Below are 27151 nucleotides of genomic sequence, written 5' to 3'. Positions count from 1 at the left end.
TATCTCACGGGAAGTAAAGGGCGTGAACTGAGACTGATATTGCGATAGACGGGCAAGGGGACTTGTCGCAGGGGACCTGCCAGGCCGACCAACATCGTTACGTTAGTCTGTGATTGGACCAACTCAAACATCCTTCGGGGCAGGCCACGAGCTTCTTGGTAGGCGAAGAGAAAACCCAACTCATCACCAATAAGGCCTCATGGAAGTCGACTGAGTGAGTCTTGCCGCCGTTTGTGCTTGCAATCATATGCAACTATTCGGGATAGGTGACGTGAAGGTGTTTGGAACTGGGACAGAGAGCCAGTGATGAGTTCGCTCTGAAAGGGGGAAATCGGCCAAGAGTACTTCAGCCTCTATTGTTGAATACCTTGGCGGATAATTGACCTTGGTTAATGTAATGGAGCAAAAGGTTACGCCGAGTTCGCTGTTCCCGACCAACTTTACGGAGAGCAAGGGCCAGCTGGAGCAGGTGAGCATTGCCATGAAGCGGAATGGTAGGGGGCTTTCGATGTGATATTCTCCATGACCTATGCATACATATGTAGGTATGTGTAACAGAAAAAGTCCTCCAGACCGTCAAAATGTCCCTGTAGAACAACACAACGTACTGCTTGTGTACATTGTCAGTGTTTGCCCGAGACGAAGAAATCAGGGGGGAGAACAGGAACCGGCCGTGGAAGTTGCAATCACTATGCTCCTGCTTCCCGAATCGTGCCTGCCTTAAGTCGTGGTTTTTCATCCGACATCGACGTACTTTGCCCCCTCCTTGGCTGTTTGCTTCCTGCCCAAGCCTCACTTGTGACTTGCTCATCTTCATACCTCTCTCTATTTTCTTACTCGTCCATCTCCCTGGTCCTCGTCTCTTCTCGACCTTACCCAGACTTCCTCCTCTTACCTGTTTTCTACGTACAACTCCCCAGCTTCCCCCGTTGCTCTACATTTTGGGTTGGCTATCGCCTAACTTGGCTGGCTGTCGCTTCTTCTTGCAGACACCGCCCTCTCGCCTAGGCTGAGCTTTCTCATGGCCTAAGAATTGAACCGCGCCTCATCATCGTCAGAGCAGGCCGGCATTTCCAAACATCAACAGCGGCTTGATACCTGGGCTCCTGCCTCGCTTCTCACTATTCCAAACCTACCCCCAGCCTTATCTCTTTGTCAGTCGCGATCATGCAGCACCATGTCGTTCAGTACGACGACAGCGACAACGGCGATGACGACGGTGGATTCCCTGTTTCCTACGCCGTTATTCGCTTCTCCCACGATGGTGGAACTTTTGAGACGGGAGGTCCAGTCATATCTCGCGTCTCTCGCGTCTCTCGCGTCTCTCGCGTCAAAACAGCTACTGGTGAGTCTGCCGTTTCCTCTTCGAAATCCAATTCCGAATGGTCATCTTTACTGACACTACATCTTAGTGACAATCACTGCCACCGAGTCAACCCAGACGACAAGCTTGACCACAATTTCGTCGTCGCTAACTACGAACACGGCCACCGTCACTCCATCGTCTGCCACTATAACATTGGTGACTTCTTCGACGCAGATCACCTCGCTGCCCACGTCGATTGATTCCGCCCCCGCGGCGGCTCAGGTCTCAGTTCCGGTCAATACTCTTATTGCCATCATCGCTGGCACTGTCGGTGGCCTCCTGCTCTTCGTCTTCGTGGTTGCTGTCATTCATGCTTTTGTGCGCCGCAGACGAATCGTTCACGACGAGACCCATAGTCCTATCGGCGCTGATACCATTATCGAGAAGGGAGGCTCCTCCAGTGAGCGGCAGCAACACCATGAGAACAGCGGCAATGTCGGCAACAGAGGTATCTCCCAGCCATCCTATATCGCGCATCCGGAGCTTGGTATATCTCAGCAACACCCGACGGCAAACTACATGCCTGCTGGCGATATCCGCAGCCGGGCGCACGATATATATCCAACACAGGCCATTGCCGAACTTCCCGCCGGTCCGCACTTTGGCCAGTCACAGCACGGTTAACGAGGTTGAGTTGGCCTGGAAAAGAAATGCTCGACAGGGAAAGGGTTGAATGAGACGAATAGACTGAAGAATGAGCAAAAAATGGAAGCAGGACTCAGGATTTACTTGAATGATTGTGTGGGGCTACACAATTGGCTCTGAACTGGCCTGTGTTCGGTCCGTTGAGTGTCTCCCGCCGCGTCGCGTCGCTAGCAGTTCTGATGAACGAAGGACCACCCACGCACCCGCGTGACCTGGGATGTCGTTGGTTGTATGGCATTTGAATAGCGGTCAAGGGCTTCACGGGAATTGAACGGCAATGAACTTGATGCTAGCGCGGCCCACCCCCTGAGCATGCATTATGCGCGACATGATTCATACAAGGCCCTGCTATGCCTGGGGTTTGATTGGTTGCTGGAAACCTTGGCAACTTTGCACGTGAGAGGGTAACCAGGCACGCTTTGGTCGAAATACACCACCACCAAGTTGGCGTCACATCACTTGCGAGACTGGCCGTTGTTCATCCATCATAGACTCTCAGAGCTCCGTAAGTACCTACCGACATTTATGGGAAGCAGCCATTCCGGCGACTGATTCGCTGGGAGTACAGTGAGAACGACCACGAGACACGATGAGGTACTCCGGGCGAGCTTGACCAACGCCGTAAACTGGTTGGCGCTGTTAGCTGGGGAATGCACTAGCACGTTGTCAGTCGCCAGTGGGGGCGAACAGTTCGAGATCTAGCGGTATTTCCAGATGTCTCCACGCACATCTTCGGGAATCACACTTTGCCCCCCTGTTTCTTCAAGCTCCCCATCGTCGAAATGCACTATGAGACGAAACGCTTTGAGATATCGCAGTCCATGAGATGGGGCATCGATACCCTCGTCTACGTCTTGTGACCAGACCCGCCCTTGCGTTTGATCTTGCGGTCTTTTGGCATCGTATCGCACCTAAACCCGCAGTGCCCCTGCAACAGGGCACAGCCGCTGCAAATGCAACCGCCGTGGGTCCTGCATCCAACGTTGTTATTCCCGTTCGCAAATCCGGCCCTTGTACCGATCTTCCTCTTTTACTTACACACTGCTTTTGGGGTCACACTTATTTATATACAGCTCCCTCATTACAAGCCTCCAAAATGCTCGTTTACTTCTGTTCACTCACTCATCTTTACCCACCCGTGAGGTGAAGGCCATGGATCCTGCATCGACTTCAATCCGCCCTCGGCCTGCAAATTTCGAGATCTCATCACGTTCTCGAACTTCCCAATCGTCTGCCCTTGTATATCAGTCATGGCAAACGTGGACAGGGATACTGAAGAGACGCCTCGGACAACCGACCTCTTCTCGATTCCATGTGGCTGTCCAAAGCTTGTCGGGGTGGTGCCCCCTCTTGACAACAATAGTGCCATCACATATCGATATTTGAGCTTCAATACGCTCCTTCCCAAACCGGCGGACATTGTGTTTCATGGCGCAGCCGGATCATCAACAAAGCCGACGGTCCCGGATCTGTCCAAATACAAATCTCCTCTGCAATGGCCTCGCTCGCGCAAATCCTTGATGCTGGCGCTTTCGTGTATCGCCACCTTCCTCACTGCTTATACAGCCGGCTCGTACTCTCCGCCGTCGTATATCATGGCCGATGACCTTGGTACTTCCCAGCTTTTGGTCTTGGTGGGAATAACAACCTTCTGCGTTGGGTTCGCTCTCTCGCCCATGGTCCTGGCGCCATTATCAGAAATATATGGCCGTTATCCGGTTTTCGTCGTTTCTGGGGTAGTTTATGTGGCCTTTCAGGCCGTCTGCTCCGTTGCACCAACCCTGGCCGTCATGCTCATCGCGAGATTTCTCGTTGGTGTCGGCGGCTCCGTCTTCAGCTCCGTAATCGGCGGCGTCATCGCAGACCTGTGGCCAAAGGAGCAGAGAAATACGCCTATGGCCCTCTTCAGCGGTGCTGTGCTTGCGGGCACAGGGGCAGGCCCCTTAGTGGCGTCTATTGTGGTGAAGCGCATGGGTGTCGAAAATGGGACGATGGCCTGGAAATGGATCTTCTGGCATCAGGTCATCATCGACACTGTACTTGTTGTTGCTCTTGCTGTACTCTTCGAAGAGAGCCGGGGGTCAGTGATCCTATCAAGAAAGGCCAAGGATCTGAACGACTGGTACCAGGCAATCGAAGACTCGGGCTACTATACTATGTGGCCTGAAGACATGGAGGAGACCAGCGGGGATACAGACACGACTTCAGAGTCAGGCGATATCCGATGGTGCTCTTACTCTGGGTCGGCAAACCATGGTTCAACTTGCGACTCAAGTTGGTCATGTCCCGCGCGGTGCAGACCCAAGAGACTGCGGTGGCTAGTAAAAGATGATGAGAAACAAGAGTCTCTGGTAAAGCTCGTTTCCGTCTCCGTCTCGCGCCCGTTTCACTTGCTGTTCACGGAGCCCGTCGTCTTCTTCTTCTCCGTCTGGTGCGCCTTTGCGTGGGCTGTTCTCTACTGTACGTTCGGGAGCATTCCTTTGGTGCTGTCACGTACAAGAGGCATGGACATTGAACAGTCGGGGTATTTCTTCATTGCCATGATAGTTGGATCTGTGGTGGCTACTACCGTCGGCGTTCTTCAAGACAAACTCCTTCGACTGCCCCAGTGGCGGGCCGACAGCCCTCTCAATGAGCCGTCTCGCTTTTGGCTGTTCATGAGGCATTGGTTCCCTGTCGACGCACCCGAATCGCGACTATATTTCACCTGCATCACCGCGGTCTTATTACCGGTCGGGCTATTTATTTTCGGGTTTACTGCGAACCAAAAGTTCCATTGGGTTGCTCCAGCTTTCGGTGTCGGCCTAGCAACCTGGGGTATTTACTCAGTGTATTTGGCCACCTTTAACTATTTTGCTGATGTTTACCACATTTACGCGTCCTCCGCACTCGCTGCGCAGTCGTGCTGCCGGAACATACTCGGCGGGGTTTTCCCACTCGTCACCGGCGCCTTGTTTCGGAATCTTGGAGAGAAACACGCAGGTTCGCTCCTAGGCAGTATTGCAGCTGGGCTAGCTATTATCCCTTGGGCACTCGTGTTCTTTGGCGAGAGGATTCGTAAGAGGAGTAAAATTAGTCTTGGAGCTATTTAGTTTATTATTCCTACTCCTAGGTTAAATCTTACTAATTTTATATACTTGTAAATATTCCTTAAGGAACATTTAACTATAAAGAGATATACATAAATGTACTTAATTTCTGTCTTTACTTTATCTTTACCTTTTACCTTACGTATTTTCTACTTCTTTCTATACTATAGCTATATAAGTTAGTAGCTACTCTACTAGCTTTTAGCTAAGTATTATATAAAGCTATACTATAAGCTCTAAAAATAATTAAAATATTCTAAAGTTCTTATTTCTAAATAAGTACTATAGAATACTTAGAAAAAAGTATTATATTTTATATTTTTAATAGAAGTTTTACTAATAGGAGACTATATAATAAAGAAAAAAAAGAGGTTATATATAATACTAAATACCTTATACTAATTTAACCTATATATATAAGGAGAAACCCTCTTTAAAAGAGTTAAAGAAAAAAAAAACTTATATTCTTATACTTATTAAGAGATATTATATTTATTTAACTCTTTCCTAATAATACTAATGTATTCGCATAGTAAGTAATGCATTATAGTAAGTAGTATATTCCTTATTACTAGAAAAAGGGCCTTTTCTAACTATTTATTAAAAAGTGGATTCTTAATTAAAAAAGACCTAGTCTTTTGCATTATATAATAATAAGAGTTAAATTCTAAGAAATAATAGTATAGAAATTATTATCTCTCTTTAACTCTATATTACTAAGCTTACCTCTTATTTAAGCCTCTAAATAAGAGGAGTACTAAGAATAGAGAGATAATAATTTCTATACTATTATTACTTAGAATTTAACTCTTATTATTATATAATACAAAAGACTAGGTCTTTTTTAATTAAGAATCTACTTTTTAATAAATAGTTAGAAAAGGCCCTTTTTCTAGTAATAAGGAATATACTACTTACTATAATGCATTACTTACTATACAAGTATATTATATTTTTTAATCTAATATATATATTATTATTAGATCCCTATTATATTTATAGAGTCTAGAGCTCTATATAAATATAGTAAGCTTCTTCTTCTTCTAAGTAGTAAGAGTAAAGTATAATACTTAGAATAATATATAGTATAAATACTAAGTATTAGTATATATTCTATACTTAATTTTATAAATTAATATTTCCTTTTTAAAATATACTATTAATATAGCTATAGTAAATATTAACTTTTTAACTTCCTAATAGTTATAGTTAGTAATAGTTATAACTACTTATAAGTCTTTTTTAGAAAGGGCTTATAAGAGGTATAGAGATAGTTTTAGAAAGATTTTAAAAGTAGTTAATTAGCTTTATAATTTTAATAGAAATAGCTTTATTATTATTATTAAGTATAAAGCTATATTAGTAGCTTTTTTTCTTATTATTTAATTCTCTATAATACTTAAATTATTATTTTATTATACTATTATTAAATTTAGAATTAAATTATAATATATAATATACTTATATAGTAAGTTATAAATTAATATACTTATATAGTAAGTTATAAGTTAACATACTTATTATAAGCTAGAAGTATTAAAATTAGACTCTTATATTAAGAAGTATTTTACTAAGACTAAGAGTTACTATAGTAGTTATACTACAAATAAGTACAGTAGAGAGTACTTACTAATAGCTTTAGTAAGTATACTATAGTTACTAGCTACTATTATACTAACTATAGGGGCTAAATAGAACCTCTTATAATATACCCCCCTAATTATAAAAGTATTTATAATTAGACTATGTATAATTACTTTATATAAATAACTAATAAAAGAAAGACTCTAATAAAGGGGCTTTATACTTATATATAAAGGAAATAAATTATAAATATTACTATTTAATTACTTTTAGTAATTATACTTTTAGTTTAATTAATTCTATATATATAATAGTATTATTTATATTATTATTATTATTTAGTATATTATATTAAAGTAAGTAGTATTTATTTAAAAATTAAGAGGTAGTAAGCTATTAGCTTAAAAGTACTTATTTAAGAATGCTAATTTAACTAGTATAGAACTAATTAAATTTAGTAGTTAAGACTAATTACACAATGCAAAAAAAATAGTAGTAAAAAGCCTAATATAAGTACTATACTCTATTCTTATACTATTAACTTAGTAAGGTAGCTTATTTAAGAATATATAGTACTATAGGATTAGTATAGTCTATTAGAGATAGCTTTACTACTATTAAGTTCTATACTATTAAGGTCTATAGTAAGAACTCTTAACTATAGAGGTATTAAATTTTAAGATATAAGCTTTTTAAATATATATAATTAGTAAGAATAGAATCTCCTAGAATTCTCCTATTAACTATACTTGCAACTTGCAAAACTTATAATTTAAATAAATTATTCCTTAGTTATATAAAACCTACTAAAGAAACTAAATTAAATTCTTTTTTCTAACTTAATTAAGCTATATTCTTAATTATAATTATACTTAATATAGATAACCCCTTTAGCTTACTCTACTCTCTTAATTATAACCCCTTAGAAGTTGTATAATAGTTAATAGTAGCTTAAATAAGTACTATTATTAAATAATATAGAGGGAAATTATTATATAGTACTATTACTATTAATACTAGAATAAATAATTATACTATAATTAATATTGTAAGTATTAAATTAGTACTCCTTCTTCTTAATAGTCTAGTAGCTAATTTAGACTTAATTATTAGAATAAGGTAGGTCCTATAGTAGAGGCTCTACTTCTTTATTAGTAGAATAGCCTAGTAGTAGGAGGATATTTTAAGAATTGCAATAATTAAGTAATACTTAGGCTAGCTATAAGCTGTAATTTGCACTATCTAGTAGGTGCAGTATAATTAATAAATAGAAGTCTAAAAGTTAGAAATAGAGATATTATTAGAAGATATACTATTAGTAGAAAACTTAATATAATTATTATACTTAATACGCCTTACTAAATCCTAGAAAAATAAAAATATATTTACATAATGTATAGCCTAGAAGGGCTAAAAGTAGTTATATAAGTTAAAATACTCCTCTAAACTATTTAATTTATTTTTATTTTTCCTTTCTTCTTTAATTATTATAAGAGTTATTTTTATAAATTATTTAAATAAGTTAATTTATATATAATTAGTTTTTAGTATTAATAATTTAATATAATAGTATATAAATATAAATATATATATATAAATATATATAATAGTACTCTTAAAGAGAAAGACTACTACTATTAAGACTACTACTACTTATACTACTACTAAAGCTACTACTACTACTACTCTCTATATTAAATAAGAGGAGAATAAATTTACTTAAAAGGAAGAAATTAAGAAGACCTCTAAGGGGGCTTCTTCTTACTCTTCCTCCTTAGTAACTACATTTAATAAAGAGGAGTACTTTACTAAGTAGGTAAAAGAAGTATATAAGTATAAAATTAAGTATAAAATTAAGGCTAAAGTAGTTATAAAAGTAGCTACTAAGGCTAAAATTGTATATAAGGCTAAAATTACTACTACTATTAAAATTACTATTAATACTACTCTTAGTAAATTATTTAAATACTATAGTACTTTTAAATTTCCTTTATTAATTTACTTATTGTAATTAAAGTAAAGAAAATAGTAGACTTATAAATTATACTTAGAAAGGGGGCTAAAACTCTAATTAAATTTAAGAAAACTAGTATAGCCTTATTTATATTTATACTTAAGAGTAAAAGTAAGAATAAAGCTACTATAGTAGATAAGAATACTCTTTAGAGTACTATTGTATAAAAATTACTATATATTTAATAACTATAGTAAGATAACTTTTTAATTACTGCAATTAGTACTAATAGCTTTACCTATTTTAACCTTCTAATATTTATAATTAATATTTGTATAGAATATTACTAATTGCCTCCTTTACAGTTAAAATTTACTCTTTGTACCTATTGTAGTCTTCTATTAACTCCTTAAATGCCCTTTTCTATAGGCCTCCTCTACTCTTCCTATTAAAAAGCCTATTTTGCCTTCTTATTAACTTATTAATAATACCCCTTAGCTTATTATCCCCTTTACTATATTGTAAGTATAGTATTTCTATACTAATAACTATAATAGTATACTATTGTAACTTTATTTATATTGTAGTTTTCCTTAAGTTAATATTTTTAGTACTATATTATTTAATTTTATTCTTCTATAATTAAGAATCTAGTATTATTATTCTAATTAAATTATATACTTTATTATAGTTAGTAATAATACTCTATAAATTAAGAGTCTTTAATTTAGTATATTTAAGTATATTAATTTAGCTTATAGTATAGTAGTAGTTAGAATACTAGAATACTACTAGTAGGAATTATATTTAAGTAGTAGTATAGTTTAATTTTAAGCTTAATAATAGTATAATAAGATAATAGCTACTAGTACAGCCCTATATTTAATATTAATAATAAAGCTATCTCTATCAAGATTGCAAAGTTAACTAACTACTTTTGCAATCTTTTTAAAGCTATCTCTATAACTCTTGCGAGCCCTTTATAGGAAAGGCTTGCAAGTAGTTGTAGCTATTATTAACTGTAATTATTAGGAAGTTAAAAAGTTAATATTTACTATAGCTATATTAATAGTATATTTTAAAAGGGAAATAATAATTTATAAAATTAAGTATAAAATATATATTAATACTATATATTTATACTACATACCTTTCTAAGTATTATACTTTACTCTTACTACTTAGAAGAATAAGGAGCTTACTATATTTAAATAGTAGATAAGAATAAGGAGGAGGAGCTTAGAGCTCTAAATTCCTCCTTATATACTACTTACTTCTACTCTATAGTCTTAAGTAAGAGTACTAAAGTATATTATATACATTCTACTATTATAGAGAAAGCTACTTATATTAAAAGTAAGTATTTTAAGTATACTATTAGTAATTATACTTACTAGAAAGTACTTAAGAAGACTATAGAGTTTACTCTAAAATTCTTAACTCTTCTTGCGCAAAGTAAAAATAAAGCTAATTAGAATAAAACTCTAATTTCTATAAATTAATTCCTATTATATTTATATTTTAAACTATTATTAATAATTACTTTTAGGAGTTAAATTGCATTTATAGTAATATTTATAAAGCCTTTTATAAGACTAATATAGAGAGTAAGGAGAATAAGGAGGAAGAAGACTTTTAGAGTATTATTCTTAAGAGTCTTTTACTTTCTCTAGTCTTAAGCTTTAGTCCCTTATAGTTAAGAGGTAATAGTAATACTTTAGTATACTTTACTTCTCTAATTATAGAGAACTATACAATTTTTAATTCTATTAAAAAGGAAATTATAATTCTATATTAATACTAGTAGTTAATTCTAGTATATACTCCCTTAGAGTAGTTAATTCTTTCTTTATATAGCTCTTTAGAGTAAAAATACTTTTTAGGAGGGGCTTTTAAATTAGAATTATTTTTTATAGTACTCTTTAGAGTAGGAGTTTTTATTTTTGTAAGCTCTTAAGAGTAAGTATTATTTTAGTATATACTTAATTAAGTTAAATTATAGTTCTAAATTATAATTTTAAATTAAGTTTTCTTCCTTTATTATTTTAAAGCTTCTTTATAATTATTACTTATATATTTACTAAATTAAAATATATTCTAAAACTTAGGAATTTTTCCTATAAGAAGTTCTTAATTAGACTATTTATAAGTATACTATTTATAAGTATATACTTAATTTTAAAGTAGTTAATAGTATATTCCTAATAGAACTATATATTTTAAATATTTATATAATAAAAGTAAATTATAATTCTCTTATTTATTACTACTATTAACTTAATTATTTATTTATTATTATAGAAGACTATATGGGATACTTAGAATTAAAAGTAAGCTCTTAAAAGAATTTTTATAGTACTATTACTTCTTTTACTATCTCCTATAAGTAGAGTAATTTAACTTTAATTATTAAAAATATTACTATTAGCTATTTTAAAGCTTTCTATTAAATTAATTCTCTAAAGAGAGTTATAATAAAATTTTATAATAATCTATATATTACTTTATTATTTATATAAAATATATTACTAATTATTATTATTGCTAGTAGTTATAGTATTTTATTACTCCTCTAACTTTTAAAACTTAGTATAAAGTAGTAAATTCTATAGAAATACTAAATTATTTAATTAATTAATTAAAGATATTTAGAATTTAAATTTATAAGAAATCTTAAGAGGAGTATAACTATAAATACTAAGTCTAAATATATAAGAATACTTATATATTTAAGAATACTAATTTAATTAGTATAGAACTAATTAGATTTAGTAGTTAAGACTAATTATACAATGTAAAAAAAAAATAGTAGTAAAAAGCCTAATACAAGTATTATACCCTATTCTTATACTATTAACCTAGTAAGGTAGCTTATTTAAGAATATACAGTACTATAGAATTAGTATAGTCTTAATACTAGATTAACTTACTAGAGATAGCTTTACTACTATTAAAGTCTATACTATTAAGATTAAGAACTCTTAACTATAGAGGTATTAAACTTTAAGATGCAGGCTTTTTAAATATACATAGTTAGTAAGAATAGAATCTCTTAGGATTCTCCTATTAACTATACCTGCAACCTATAAAACCTGCAATCCAGACGAATTATCCCCCAACTGTACAAAACCTACTTCTACTAAAGTAACTAAATTAAATCCTTCTTTTTAATTTAATTAAGCTATATTCTTAGTTATAGTTATACTTAATATAAATAACTCCTTTAATTTACTCTACTCTCTTAACTATAACTTCTTAGAGGTTGTATAATAGTTAATAGTAGCTTAAATAAGTACTATTATTAAATAATATAGAGGGAAATTATTATATAGTACTATTACTATTAATACTAGAATAAATAATTATACTATAATTAATATTGTAAGTATTAAATTAGTACTCCTTCTTCTTAATAGTCTAGTAGCTAATTTAGACTTAATTATTAGAATAAGGTAGGTCCTATAGTAGAGGCTCTACTTCTTTATTAGTAGAATAGCCTAGTAGTAGGAGGATATTTTAAGAATTGCAATAATTAAGTAATACTTAGGCTAGCTATAAGCTGTAATTTGCACTATCTAGTAGGTGCAGTATAATTAATAAATAGAAGTCTAAAAGTTAGAAATAGAGATATTATTAGAAGATATACTATTAGTAGAAAACTTAATATAATTATTATACTTAATACGCCTTACTAAATCCTAGAAAAATAAAAATATATTTACATAATGTATAGCCTAGAAGGGCTAAAAGTAGTTATATAAGTTAAAATACTCCTCTAAACTATTTAATTTATTTTTATTTTTCCTTTCTTCTTTAATTATTATAAGAGTTATTTTTATAAATTATTTAAATAAGTTAATTTATATATAATTAGTTTTTAGTATTAATAATTTAATATAATAGTATATAAATATAAATATATATATATAAATATATATAATAGTACTCTTAAAGAGAAAGACTACTACTATTAAGACTACTACTACTTATACTACTACTAAAGCTACTACTACTACTACTCTCTATATTAAATAAGAGGAGAATAAATTTACTTAAAAGGAAGAAATTAAGAAGACCTCTAAGGGGGCTTCTTCTTACTCTTCCTCCTTAGTAACTACATTTAATAAAGAGGAGTACTTTACTAAGTAGGTAAAAGAAGTATATAAGTATAAAATTAAGTATAAAATTAAGGCTAAAGTAGTTATAAAAGTAGCTACTAAGGCTAAAATTGTATATAAGGCTAAAATTACTACTACTATTAAAATTACTATTAATACTACTCTTAGTAAATTATTTAAATACTATAGTACTTTTAAATTTCCTTTATTAATTTACTTATTGTAATTAAAGTAAAGAAAATAGTAGACTTATAAATTATACTTAGAAAGGGGGCTAAAACTCTAATTAAATTTAAGAAAACTAGTATAGCCTTATTTATATTTATACTTAAGAGTAAAAGTAAGAATAAAGCTACTATAGTAGATAAGAATACTCTTTAGAGTACTATTGTATAAAAATTACTATATATTTAATAACTATAGTAAGATAACTTTTTAATTACTGCAATTAGTACTAATAGCTTTACCTATTTTAACCTTCTAATATTTATAATTAATATTTGTATAGAATATTACTAATTGCCTCCTTTACAGTTAAAATTTACTCTTTGTACCTATTGTAGTCTTCTATTAACTCCTTAAATGCCCTTTTCTATAGGCCTCCTCTACTCTTCCTATTAAAAAGCCTATTTTGCCTTCTTATTAACTTATTAATAATACCCCTTAGCTTATTATCCCCTTTACTATATTGTAAGTATAGTATTTCTATACTAATAACTATAATAGTATACTATTGTAACTTTATTTATATTGTAGTTTTCCTTAAGTTAATATTTTTAGTACTATATTATTTAATTTTATTCTTCTATAATTAAGAATCTAGTATTATTATTCTAATTAAATTATATACTTTATTATAGTTAGTAATAATACTCTATAAATTAAGAGTCTTTAATTTAGTATATTTAAGTATATTAATTTAGCTTATAGTATAGTAGTAGTTAGAATACTAGAATACTACTAGTAGGAATTATATTTAAGTAGTAGTATAGTTTAATTTTAAGCTTAATAATAGTATAATAAGATAATAGCTACTAGTACAGCCCTATATTTAATATTAATAATAAAGCTATCTCTATCAAGATTGCAAAGTTAACTAACTACTTTTGCAATCTTTTTAAAGCTATCTCTATAACTCTTGCGAGCCCTTTATAGGAAAGGCTTGCAAGTAGTTGTAGCTATTATTAACTGTAATTATTAGGAAGTTAAAAAGTTAATATTTACTATAGCTATATTAATAGTATATTTTAAAAGGGAAATAATAATTTATAAAATTAAGTATAAAATATATATTAATACTATATATTTATACTACATACCTTTCTAAGTATTATACTTTACTCTTACTACTTAGAAGAATAAGGAGCTTACTATATTTAAATAGTAGATAAGAATAAGGAGGAGGAGCTTAGAGCTCTAAATTCCTCCTTATATACTACTTACTTCTACTCTATAGTCTTAAGTAAGAGTACTAAAGTATATTATATACATTCTACTATTATAGAGAAAGCTACTTATATTAAAAGTAAGTATTTTAAGTATACTATTAGTAATTATACTTACTAGAAAGTACTTAAGAAGACTATAGAGTTTACTCTAAAATTCTTAACTCTTCTTGCGCAAAGTAAAAATAAAGCTAATTAGAATAAAACTCTAATTTCTATAAATTAATTCCTATTATATTTATATTTTAAACTATTATTAATAATTACTTTTAGGAGTTAAATTGCATTTATAGTAATATTTATAAAGCCTTTTATAAGACTAATATAGAGAGTAAGGAGAATAAGGAGGAAGAAGACTTTTAGAGTATTATTCTTAAGAGTCTTTTACTTTCTCTAGTCTTAAGCTTTAGTCCCTTATAGTTAAGAGGTAATAGTAATACTTTAGTATACTTTACTTCTCTAATTATAGAGAACTATACAATTTTTAATTCTATTAAAAAGGAAATTATAATTCTATATTAATACTAGTAGTTAATTCTAGTATATACTCCCTTAGAGTAGTTAATTCTTTCTTTATATAGCTCTTTAGAGTAAAAATACTTTTTAGGAGGGGCTTTTAAATTAGAATTATTTTTTATAGTACTCTTTAGAGTAGGAGTTTTTATTTTTGTAAGCTCTTAAGAGTAAGTATTATTTTAGTATATACTTAATTAAGTTAAATTATAGTTCTAAATTATAATTTTAAATTAAGTTTTCTTCCTTTATTATTTTAAAGCTTCTTTATAATTATTACTTATATATTTACTAAATTAAAATATATTCTAAAACTTAGGAATTTTTCCTATAAGAAGTTCTTAATTAGACTATTTATAAGTATATTATTTATAAGTATATACTTAATTTTAAAGTAGTTAATAGTATATTCCTAATAGAACTATATATTTTAAATATTTATATAATAAAAGTAAATTATAATTCTCTTATTTATTACTACTATTAACTTAATTATTTATTTATTATTATAGAAGACTATATGGGATACTTAGAATTAAAAGTAAGCTCTTAAAAGAATTTTTATAGTACTATTACTTCTTTTACTATCTCCTATAAGTAGAGTAATTTAACTTTAATTATTAAAAATATTACTATTAGCTATTTTAAAGCTTTCTATTAAATTAATTCTCTAAAGAGAGTTATAATAAAATTTTATAATAATCTATATATTACTTTATTATTTATATAAAATATATTACTAATTATTATTATTGCTAGTAGTTATAGTATTTTATTACTCCTCTAACTTTTAAAACTTAGTATAAAGTAGTAAATTCTATAGAAATACTAAATTATTTAATTAATTAATTAAAGATATTTAGAATTTAAATTTATAAGAAATCTTAAGAGGAGTATAACTATAAATACTAAGTCTAAATATATAAGAATACTTATATATTTAAGAATACTAATTTAATTAGTATAGAACTAATTAGATTTAGTAGTTAAGACTAATTATACAATGTAAAAAAAAAATAGTAGTAAAAAGCCTAATACAAGTATTATACCCTATTCTTATACTATTAACCTAGTAAGGTAGCTTATTTAAGAATATACAGTACTATAGAATTAGTATAGTCTTAATACTAGATTAACTTACTAGAGATAGCTTTACTACTATTAAAGTCTATACTATTAAGATTAAGAACTCTTAACTATAGAGGTATTAAACTTTAAGATGCAGGCTTTTTAAATATACATAGTTAGTAAGAATAGAATCTCTTAGGATTCTCCTATTAACTATACCTGCAACCTATAAAACCTGCAATCCAGACGAATTATCCCCCAACTGTACAAAACCTACTTCTACTAAAGTAACTAAATTAAATCCTTCTTTTTAATTTAATTAAGCTATATTCTTAGTTATAGTTATACTTAATATAAATAACTCCTTTAATTTACTCTACTCTCTTAACTATAACTTCTTAGAGGTTGTATAATAGTTAATAGTAGCTTAAATAAGTACTATTATTAAATAATATAGAGGGAAATTATTATATAGTATTATTACTATTAATACTAGAATAAATAATTATACTATAATTAATATTATAAGTATTAAATTAGTACTCCTTCTTCTTAATAGCTTAGTAGCTAATTTAAGCTTAATTATTAGGATAAAGTAGGTCTTGCAGTAGAGGCTCTACTTCTTTATTAGTAGAATAGCCTAATAGTAGGAGGACATTTTAAGAATTGCAATAATTAAGTAATACTTAGGCTAGCTGCAGGCTGTAATCTGCACTATTTAGTAGGTGCAGTACAATTAATACTATTTATAATAGAAGTCTAAAAGTTAGAAATAGAAATATTATTAGAAGATTATTAGTAGAAAACTTAATGCAATTATTATACTTAATATGCCTTACTAAATTCTAGAAAAATAAAAATACATTTATAAAATATATAGCTTAGAAGAGTATTAATTTAATTATAATATATAAAATTAATTAAAATTACTTATTATTCTCTTCTTTATTACTATTTTAAATTACTTTATAAATTTATATATTATATTTAGACTTTCTATAATTACTATATTATTATATATATAATTTAGTACTTTCTATATAATTCTCTTTTTAAAAATTATTCTCTCTTCTAGTATTTATACTACTCTTTTCTACTTATAGTACTTCTACTTTTATAATATTAAGTAACTTTCTAAAATATAATTAAGTCTTTTTTACTCTTTAGTACTTACTTAATACTTTTATTCTTATATAAAGCTTATAATTCTTAATTTTAATAATAGTAAGTCTATAAGCTAATTTACTAATACTTCTAATTTAAAAGTTAATTACCTTATATATTAGTATTAGTAAATTACTTTAATATACTTAAACTTTCTTTTTTTAAGAGAAAGTATTTTATATACTCTCTAGTATTATAATAAGTATTTTATATTTTAGGAGCTTAAGCTACTTAGCTATAAAATTAAGAGTATTAGTATTTTTAGCTTAAAATTAAAGTAAGAAAGAATTACTTTGGAGTTAAATAGTATAAAGCTTATTTATTTAAAATTAATTTATATATTATTTTTACTTATTAAAGTAAAGAATACTATTTTAAAAGTAAAAAAGAAATTATTCTTAGTAATATGTAAAATTTGTATTTATATTATTTTCTTAATTTCCTTACTATATAAATACTTTAATAAATTAAAGTATTTAATATTAAGAGATTAAAGTTTATATAATAAATAGGGAAGTATATAGAAAATAATTATATTCTATTTTTTATAGTATTTATTAATATTAATTAATTTATAGCTATTATAATTATTAAGAATTAAGAAGTAATAATAATTCTTTATATAAATTTTTATATACTAATTAAAGTATTTTAGCTAATTTAAATTAATATTATTTATTATTTATTTATTTTTACTTAAATAAATATACTATATAATTAGGAATTAGCTATTAGTATACTAAGAGAGGAGGTAAATTTTACCCTTTATAATAATATATAAAAGTATTATTTAATTATTTATTTATATACTTTAAATAATAGAAATTTATTTTTAATTATTAAATTACTTTATATAAAGCTTTTCCTTATAGTTAAATATTATAATAATTTTTATATATAATAGTATTCCTAACCTGCATAATGCAATAGTAAGTGTTTAGTAGTATTTATATACTCTACGCGCAGATAGTTAGTTTAATTCTAACTGCAGGAATACTATTTTGCAGAGACTTAATTAACTACTAAGTACCCTACTCTATAGGAAAAGTAGAGCCCTAAGCCCTATATATACAATAGAGCTTAAATAATAGTGTATGTATTAAGTTAAAGTATAGTGTATATAGGAAAGAATTAAATAAAAATAAGATTCCTTAATAAGTTTAGAAATATAAGAGGGTTTTACTTTTAACCCTTTAAAGGGGGGTTTACCTCTTATATATGCATAGGTTAGATCTATATAGAGTAGTTAGTATTATAGTATAAGAAGTCTTTATTATATAGTCTCCTATTAATAAAACTTCCCTTATAAATTATAAATAAATAATAGTATTCCTATTAGGTATTTAATTTTATTAGAATTATAAGTATTATTATTAAGTATTTTATACTTTATAATTATATTTTATATAAGTACAAATTAGCCTTATATAATTATAGAATTCTTAATTAAGGCTCTCTAATAGTTAATTTAATATTAAAATTGCATTTTTAATTAGGGAATGCATTATATGAAGTTCTCTACCTATTAGAGTCCTATATATATTCTATTATATATATTTAGGAGTTAGTTAGTTATTTCTTATATATTTTATTATTATAGAGGGAACTCTTAATTAATTAAATTAATAATTTAGTTAAGAATTACTTCCTCTTTTATTATAATTATGTTTATTAAATTTAATTATCTTTTAAGTTGTATAATGCATTTAGTATATTAATTTTAAATTAATATTTAAGGGACTTTAAAAGTTTAGACTACTTTTTATATAGACATCTTTAAGTCTTTTTTAATAGTTTAAATAGTAAGAATAATACAACTTTTAATTAAGAAGAATAGTATATTTATATATAGAGGAAAGTTAGTATAAAAGTAAAAGAAGTAGAAAGTTAGAAAAGTAGCCTACTTACTATATAAGTATATTATATTATAAACTTATTAGTATGCTACTAGTATTTAGTATTTTTAAATTCCATAGTTAAAAAGTACTTAGCTTTAGTATAGCCTATTTTTCTATAATAAATGTACTTTATAGATTCTATAAGTATTAATACTTAGTAGGAATAAAGTATAAATTCCTAGTAAGACTATAGTTTTTCCTTTAAATTCTTATAACTATTATATAGTTAGGATTTTTAGAATAGAAGTAGTTTAGGAGATAGTTCTATTATAGTTACTCCCCTCTTTTAACTATTCTTCTATAATACTTTAGTACTCCTCTTATTATAAATTAATTATAAGTATTCTACTTCCTAGGCTATATATTAGACCTTCTTTATTAGGACTTTCTAATAGATTATTTTATATTAAAAGTAATAAGGAAGTCTAAAGAAGAAATTATAAGCTTCTAATTTAAATTTATATACATTCTCTATACTTAAGTTCTAGTAAATTACTAATTATTTAGAGAAAAATTAGCTAAGTATTTACTTATTCTATTAATACTTATATTATAGCTCCCTCTAGTAATTCTTTTCTTAAGTATTCTAATTAAAGTACTATTAATAAATAAATACTAGGAATAAATCTTATAATTTATATATATAGTAAGCTATACATTATAGTAAGCTATATATATTTACTACCTTTCTACCTCTTAAATCTCTATACTTACTTTCCTCTATATATAAAAATAACTTCTTCTTCTAAAGAAAGCTATATTATTCTTACCCTTTAAATTATCTAAAAAAGACTTAAAAATATCTATATAAAGAGCTACTTCTACCTTTAAGATTCTTAAATTAACCCTTTGCATATAATGCACTAGTATACTCCTATAAGCTAAAATATAATTAAAATTAATAAAAAATAACTATAATTAAAGAGGAGGTAATTCTTAAATAAGTTATTAATTTAATTAATTAAGAGTTCCCTCTATAATAAGAAAATATATAAGAAATAGCTAATTAACTCCTAAATGCGCATAATAGAATATATATAGGATTCTAATAAGTAGAGAACTTTATATAATACATCCCCTAATTAAAAATGCAATTTTAATTTTAAATTAACTATTAGAGAGTCTTAATTAAAATTCTATAATTATATAAAGCTAATTTGCACTTATATAAAATATAATTATAAAGTATAGAATACTTAATAATAATATTTATAATTTTAATAAAATTAAATTCCTAATAGAAATACTATTATATATAAAAGTTATTATAATATTTAACTATAAGAGAAGGCTTTATATAAAGTAGTCTAGTATTTAGGAATTAATTTCTATTATTTAGAGTATATATATAAATAACTAAGTAATACCTCTATATATTATTATAAAGGGCAAATATTACCTCCTCTCCTAGTATACTAATAGCTAATTCTTAACTATATAGTACATTTAATTAAGTAAAAATAAATAAATAATAAATAATATTAACTTAAATTAATTATAGTACTTTAATTAGTATATAAGGACTTATATAAAGAGCTCTTATTACCTCTTAATTCTTAATAATTATAATAATTATAAATTAACTAACTTTAATAAATACTATAAAGAATAAAGTATTATTACTCTCTATATACTTCTTTATTTATTATATAAGCTCTAGCTTCTTAATATTAAGTAGTATAGCTTATTAAAGTACTTATATAATAAGGAAATTAAAAAAATAATATAAATGCAAATTTTGCATATTACTAAAAATAACTTCTTTCCTACTTTTAAAGTAGTATTTTTTACTTTAATAAGTAAAAATAATATATAAAGTAATTAACTTTTAAACTAGAAGTATTAGTAAATTAGTTTATAAATTTACTATTATTAAGACTAAGAATTATAAACTTTATATAGGAATAAAAGTACTAAGTAAGTATTAGAGAGTAAAAAAGACTTAATTATAATTTAGAGAGTTACTTAATACTACTAAAGTAGAAGTACTATAAGTAGAAAAGAGTAGTATTAATATTAGAGGAGAGAATAACTCTTAAAAGGAGAATTATATAGAAAGTACTAAATTATATATATAATACTATAGTAATTTAAGAAAGACTAAATATAATATATAAATTTATAAAGTAGTTTAGAATAGTAATAAGGAAGAGAGTAATAAGTAGTTTTAATTAATTTTATATATTATAATTAAATTAATTTATATAAAAAGTAGAAAAGTAGAGGAGAGTATACTACTTACTATAATATACTACTTACTATATAAATATATTATTATAAGTACTATTAAGTATTTAAGACTAGCTAGAATAGCCTAGTTACTACTAATAATAGTATTTACTTACTTATTATTAAGAATTTATTCTAAACTTAGTATAGTACTAGTATAACTAAAGCTAACTATAATTATATTCTCTACTAAGATAGAGGTGCATATTTAGCTACTAATAACTAATACTATAATTATATAGAGTTCTAAGATATTAAAAACTATTAAAAGAGTAGAGGTAACTCTATAAATACACTTATAGTAAAGTAAAAGAATATACTTACTAAAGGGTAATAGCTAGTTAATATTAATAGTAATACTAACTTTTTAAATAACTAAATTAATACTAACTGCCTTTCTACTAAGAAGGCTAAGCTGCAGCTTATTAACTCTTATTTAGCTATTATACTAATTAATTAACCCTTATTTAAAAGTCTTACTGATTCTAAGCTAAATATTACTACCCCTAAGTTATTAACTTTCTATATAGCTATTAGTATTATTAGCCTATTTAATATATATAAAGCAGCTAAAAAGAGTACTATTAATTCTAAGGCTTACTATTAAGGTATAGCCTCCTAGAAGGCAGCTACTTATAATAAAGCTAAACTTACTATAGAAAAGGAGACTTAGTATACTACTAAAGCTAATAACTTAATAGCTAATTAAGAGCCTTCCTTCTTTAATTCTAAGGCCTACTTTAAGAACTTTATATTATTTATTTAAAAGGCTAAAACTAAAACTAGTTGTATTTAAGAATACTAATTTAACTAGTGTAGAACTAATTGGATCTAGTAATTAAGACTAATTATACAATGCAAAAAGAATAGTAGTAAAAAGTCTAATACAAGTACTATACTCTATTCTTATACTATTAATTTAGTAAAGTAGCTTATTAAAGAATATACAGTACTATAGGATTAGTATAGTCTATTTAACTTAATACTAAATTAACTTACTAGAGATAGCTTTACTACTATTAAAGTCTATACTATTAAAGTTAAGAACTCTTAACTATAGAGGTATTAAATCTTAAAATGCAGACTTTTTAGATATATATAGTTAGTAAAAATAGAATCTTCTAGAATTCTCCTATTAATTATACTTACAACCTGCAAAACCTGCAATTTAGACAAATTATCCCTTAGCTATATAAAACTAAATTAATTAATTTAAATTCTTCTTTCTAATTTAATTAAATTATATTTATACTTTAATTATAGTTATACTTAATATAAATAACCCCTTTAACTTACTCTACTCTCTTAACTATAACTCCTTAGAGGTTATATAGTAATTAATAGTAGCTTAAATAAGTACTATTATTAAATAATATAGAGGGAAATTATTATATAGTATTATTACTATTAATACTAGAATAAACAATTATACTATAATTAATATTGTAAGTATTAGATTAGTACTCCTTCTTCTTAATAGTCTAGTAGCTAATTTAAGTCTAATTATTAGAATAAAGTAGGTTCTATAGTAGAGACTCTACTTCTTTATTAGTAGGATAGCTTAATAGTAGGAGGATATTTTAAGAATTGTAATAATTAAGTAATACTTAGGCTAGCTATAGACTATAATCTGTACTTTTTAGTAGGTGCAGTACAATTAATATTTATAATAGAAGTAGAAATATTATTAGAAGATATACTATTAGTAGAAAACTTAATGTAATTATTATACTTAATACGCCTTACTAAATTCTAGAAAAATAAAAATACATTTATACAATGCGTAGCCTAGAAGGGTAAGACTAGTTGTATTCTATTCAATTTTACTAACTAAAGTACTTTCAATCTCCTTAACTCCCCTTCTCTAGTAATTTATAGTAACTTAAATACTAGTAATCTACTCTAGAACTATTTAAGAACTATTTAGAATCCTATACTAATAACTTAGGACCTTACTACTAATAATAATCTTACTAGCTTTAATACTAATAACTTCCTAGCTAATAGTAGTTATATTACTAAGAAGCAAATTAAGTTATTTAAGGTCTACTAGTAATAGGCTAATACTACTGCCTTCTAGAAGGCTATTACTAAGTATTATACTTTATTCTAAGGCAAACTTAGAGAGCTCCTTATTAATAAAATGCCCCCTAATTAAGCTTAGTTAATAGTTACATTATTTAACTACACTTATATACTCTCTAGTACTATTGCAAGAGCCTTATTTATAATTTATATTACTTACTTTAGTACTAATAGTCTTAATTACCTTAAGCTAACTACTATTCTTAATATACTAGAAATACCTTTCTATTAGGAAGCCCTAATAACTATTACTAATACTATTATAGAAAATAAGACTACTATTAACTAATATACCTATATAGTAAGTTGTAAATCATAGTAAATTGCATACTCTTCTTACTCTTCTAATTTTATTATAAATTAATTAAATTATAATATATAAAATTAATTAAAATTACTTATTATTCTCTTCTTTATTACTATTTTAAATTACTTTATAAATTTATATATTATATTTAGACTTTCTATAATTACTATATTATTATATATATAATTTAGTACTTTCTATATAATTCTCTTTTTAAAAATTATTCTCTCTTCTAGTATTTATACTACTCTTTTCTACTTATAGTACTTCTACTTTTATAATATTAAGTAACTTTCTAAAATATAATTAAGTCTTTTTTACTCTTTAGTACTTACTTAATACTTTTATTCTTATATAAAGCTTATAATTCTTAATTTTAATAATAGTAAGTCTATAAGCTAATTTACTAATACTTCTAATTTAAAAGTTAATTACCTTATATATTAGTATTAGTAAATTACTTTAATATACTTAAACTTTCTTTTTTTAAGAGAAAGTATTTTATATACTCTCTAGTATTATAATAAGTATTTTTATATTTTAGGAGCTTAAGCTACTTAGCTATAAAATTAAGAGTATTAGTATTTTTAGCTTAAAATTTAAATAAAAAAGAACTACTTTAGAGTTAAAAAGTATAAAATTTACTTATTAAAAATTAGCTTATATATTATTTTTACTTATTAAAATAAAGAATACTATTTTAAAAGTAAGAAAGAAGTTATTCTCAATAATATATAAAATTTATATTTATATTATCTTTTTAATTTCTTTACTATATAAGTACTTTAATAAACTAAAGTACTTAATATTAAGAGACTAGAACTTATATAATAAATAAGGAAGTATATAGAGAGTAATAATACTTTATTCTTTATAGTATTTATTAAAATTAGTTAATTTATAGTTATTATAATTATTAAGAATTAAGAAGTAATAAGAGCCCTTTATATAAATTCTTATATACTAATTAAAGTACTATAGTTAATTTAAGCTAATATTATTTATTATTTATTTATTTTTACTTAAATAAATATACTATATAATTAGGAATTAGCTATTAGTATACTAAGAGAGGAGGTAATATTTACTTTTTATAATAATATATAGAGGTATTACACCTGCGTAATGCAATGGCAAGTGTCTAGCAGCATCTGCACGCTCTGCGCGCAGATAGTTAGTTCAATTCCGACTGCAGGAACGCCATTTTGCAGAGACCTAATTAGTCGCCAGGTACCCTACTCTGTAGGAAAAGCGGAGCCCTAAGCCCTACATGCACAATAGGGCTCAGACAACAGTGCACGTATTAGGTTAAAGTATAGTGTATACAGGAAAGGGTTGGACAAAAATAAGATTCCTTAATAAGTCTAGGAATATAAGAGGGTTTTACCTTTAACCCTTTAAAGGGGGGGTTTACCTCTTATATATGTATAAGTTAAATCTGTATAGGGTAGTTAGTACTATAGTGTAAGAAGTCTTTATTATATAGTCTCCTATTAATAAAACTTCCCTTATAAATATAGAGGTATTACTTAGCTATTTCTATATATACTCTAAATAATAGAAACTTATTCTTAATTACTAAGCTACTTTATATAAAGTCTTCCCTTATAGCTAAATATTATAATAACTTTTATATATAAAAGTATTCCTATTAAGAATTCAATTTTATTAAAATTATAAATATTATTATTAAGTATTCTATACTTTATAATTATATTTTATATAAGTTCAAATTAACTTTATATAATTATAGAATTCTTAATTAAGGCTCTCTAATAGCTAATTTAATATTAAAATTGCATTTTTAATTTAGGAATATATTATATAAAATTCTCTACTTATGAAAGTCCTATATATTCTATTATATATATTTAGGAATTAGTTAGCTATTATTTATATATTTTCTTATTATAGAGGGAATCCTTAATTAATTAAATTAATAACTTATTTAAGAATTACCTCTTCTTTAGTTATAGTTATTTTTATTAATTTTAATTATATTTTAGCTTATAGGAGTATACTAGTGCATTATATATAAAGAGTTAATTTAGGGACCTTAAAGGTAGAAGTAGCTCTTTATATAGGCATTTTTAAGTCTTCTTTAAGAGCCTAAATAGTAAGGATAATATAACTTTTAATTAAAGTAGATTATATATTTGTATATAGAGGGAAAAATGTATAAAAATTAAAGAGGTAGAAAGGAAGTAAATGTATGCAACTTACTATAACTTGCAATTTACTAAATAAGTATATTATAAGCTAAAGATTAAGCTTACTATAACTAAATACTACTAATTGTACTTAAGTAAGACTATTTAATATAATACTTAGAGTAAGGCTATTGCAATTATTACTAAGAATTGCATTAAAGGTAAAGAGGTCTACTAAATCTTATACTACTTTAAAGCCTTTAATATGGCCTTTAATAAAGCTAGAGTGACAGCTTAAATTACTTTCTACAAAAAAGTGCATAAGAGAGATATTATTTCTTATAATATTACCTTCTAAGAGCTAAATAATATATTTAAGTTGTCTAGTAAGCTAGCTATTGCAATACTAGATAATATAAATAAAAATAATAACTTAATTAATAAAGTAATTATCCTCTACTAAAGCTATTATTCGCACTACTTAGGGACTAAGTATTTTCTTTTATTGCAGCTATTTAATACAGCTAAAGGAATAGCTAAGGAAGTAGGTAAAAGAAAGGCTAAAGGAATAGCTAAGGGAATAACTAATAAAATAAATAGTTAGAATGCACAAACTACTAATAGAATAGTTAATTAATAGCTATCTCTTTAGAGGTAGTATTAGCTATTATTTAGGCTATTTATATAGTAATCCCTCCTTATTCTTTAGAGAAGTATCCTTTAGAAAATATATATTTATACTTATAACTTTACCTCTAGTAAGTAGTATTCAACTTATACTCTATAAGTATATTAGTCTTATTATAGAGGAAACTATTAATTAATTAAAATAATAATTTATTTAAGAACTACCTTCTCTTTTATTATAGTTATTTTTATTAAATTTAGGTATTATTCACTTTATGCAATATATTCTATATATTAGTTGCAAAGGGTTAACTTAGGGACCTAAAAAGTAGAAGTAGCTCTTTATATAAGTATTTTTAAATCTTTTTTAAGAGTCTAAATAGTAAGAATAGTATAATTTTTAATTAAAGTAAATTATATATTTATATATACAGGGAAAAACTTATAAAGATTAAAGAGATAGAGAGAAAGTAAATATATTTAACTTACTATAATTTACAACTTACTATTTATTTATAAGGGAAGTTTTATTAATAGGAGACTATATAATAAAGACTTCTTATACTATAGTACTAACTACCCTATATAGATTTAACTTATACATATATAAGAGGTAAACCCCCCTTTAAAGAGTTAAAAGTAAAACCCTCTTATATTCCTAGACTTATTAAGGAATTTTATTTTTATTTAACTCTTTCCTATATATACTATACTTTAACCTAATACGTATACTATTATTAGAGCCCTATTATTTATATAGGGCTTAGGGCTCTACTTTTCCTGCAGAGTAGGGTACTTAGCAACTAATTAGGTCTCTGCAAAATAGTATTCCTGCAGTTAGAATTAAACTAACTGTCTGCGCGCAGAGTATGCAGATGCTACTAGATACTTACTATTGCATTATACAGG

At 26.9% G+C, this 27151-nt stretch overlaps 2 protein-coding genes across 2 annotated transcripts; both read left to right on the top strand.

Annotated features, from left to right (window-relative positions):
* Positions 1 to 1167: 1167 nt before the first annotated feature.
* On the top strand, positions 1168 to 1990 carry CH63R_14175 (uncharacterized protein; the record flags this gene model as incomplete). The annotated part of the gene is made up of 2 exons (XM_018309149.1): positions 1168 to 1345; positions 1413 to 1990. The coding sequence occupies 2 exons, from the start codon at positions 1168 to 1170 to the stop codon at positions 1988 to 1990; spliced, it is 756 nt and encodes a 251-aa protein (XP_018151467.1).
* A 1271-nt stretch (positions 1991 to 3261) lies between these two features.
* CH63R_14174 (major facilitator superfamily transporter) lies at positions 3262 to 5005 on the top strand (the record flags this gene model as incomplete). Its single annotated transcript, XM_018309148.1, has 2 exons — positions 3262 to 4841; positions 4912 to 5005. 2 exons carry the CDS (start codon positions 3262 to 3264, stop codon positions 5003 to 5005), a joined length of 1674 nt encoding a protein of 557 aa, XP_018151466.1.
* Between the last annotated feature and the right edge of the window lie 22146 nt (positions 5006 to 27151).

Source organism: Colletotrichum higginsianum, chromosome 10, assembly GCF_001672515.1.
Source record: "Colletotrichum higginsianum IMI 349063 chromosome 10, whole genome shotgun sequence".
NCBI lineage: Eukaryota > Fungi > Ascomycota > Sordariomycetes > Glomerellales > Glomerellaceae > Colletotrichum > Colletotrichum higginsianum.
The sequence above is the reverse complement of the archived record's forward strand: the minus strand, read 5'-3'. Positions and strand labels throughout refer to the sequence as shown.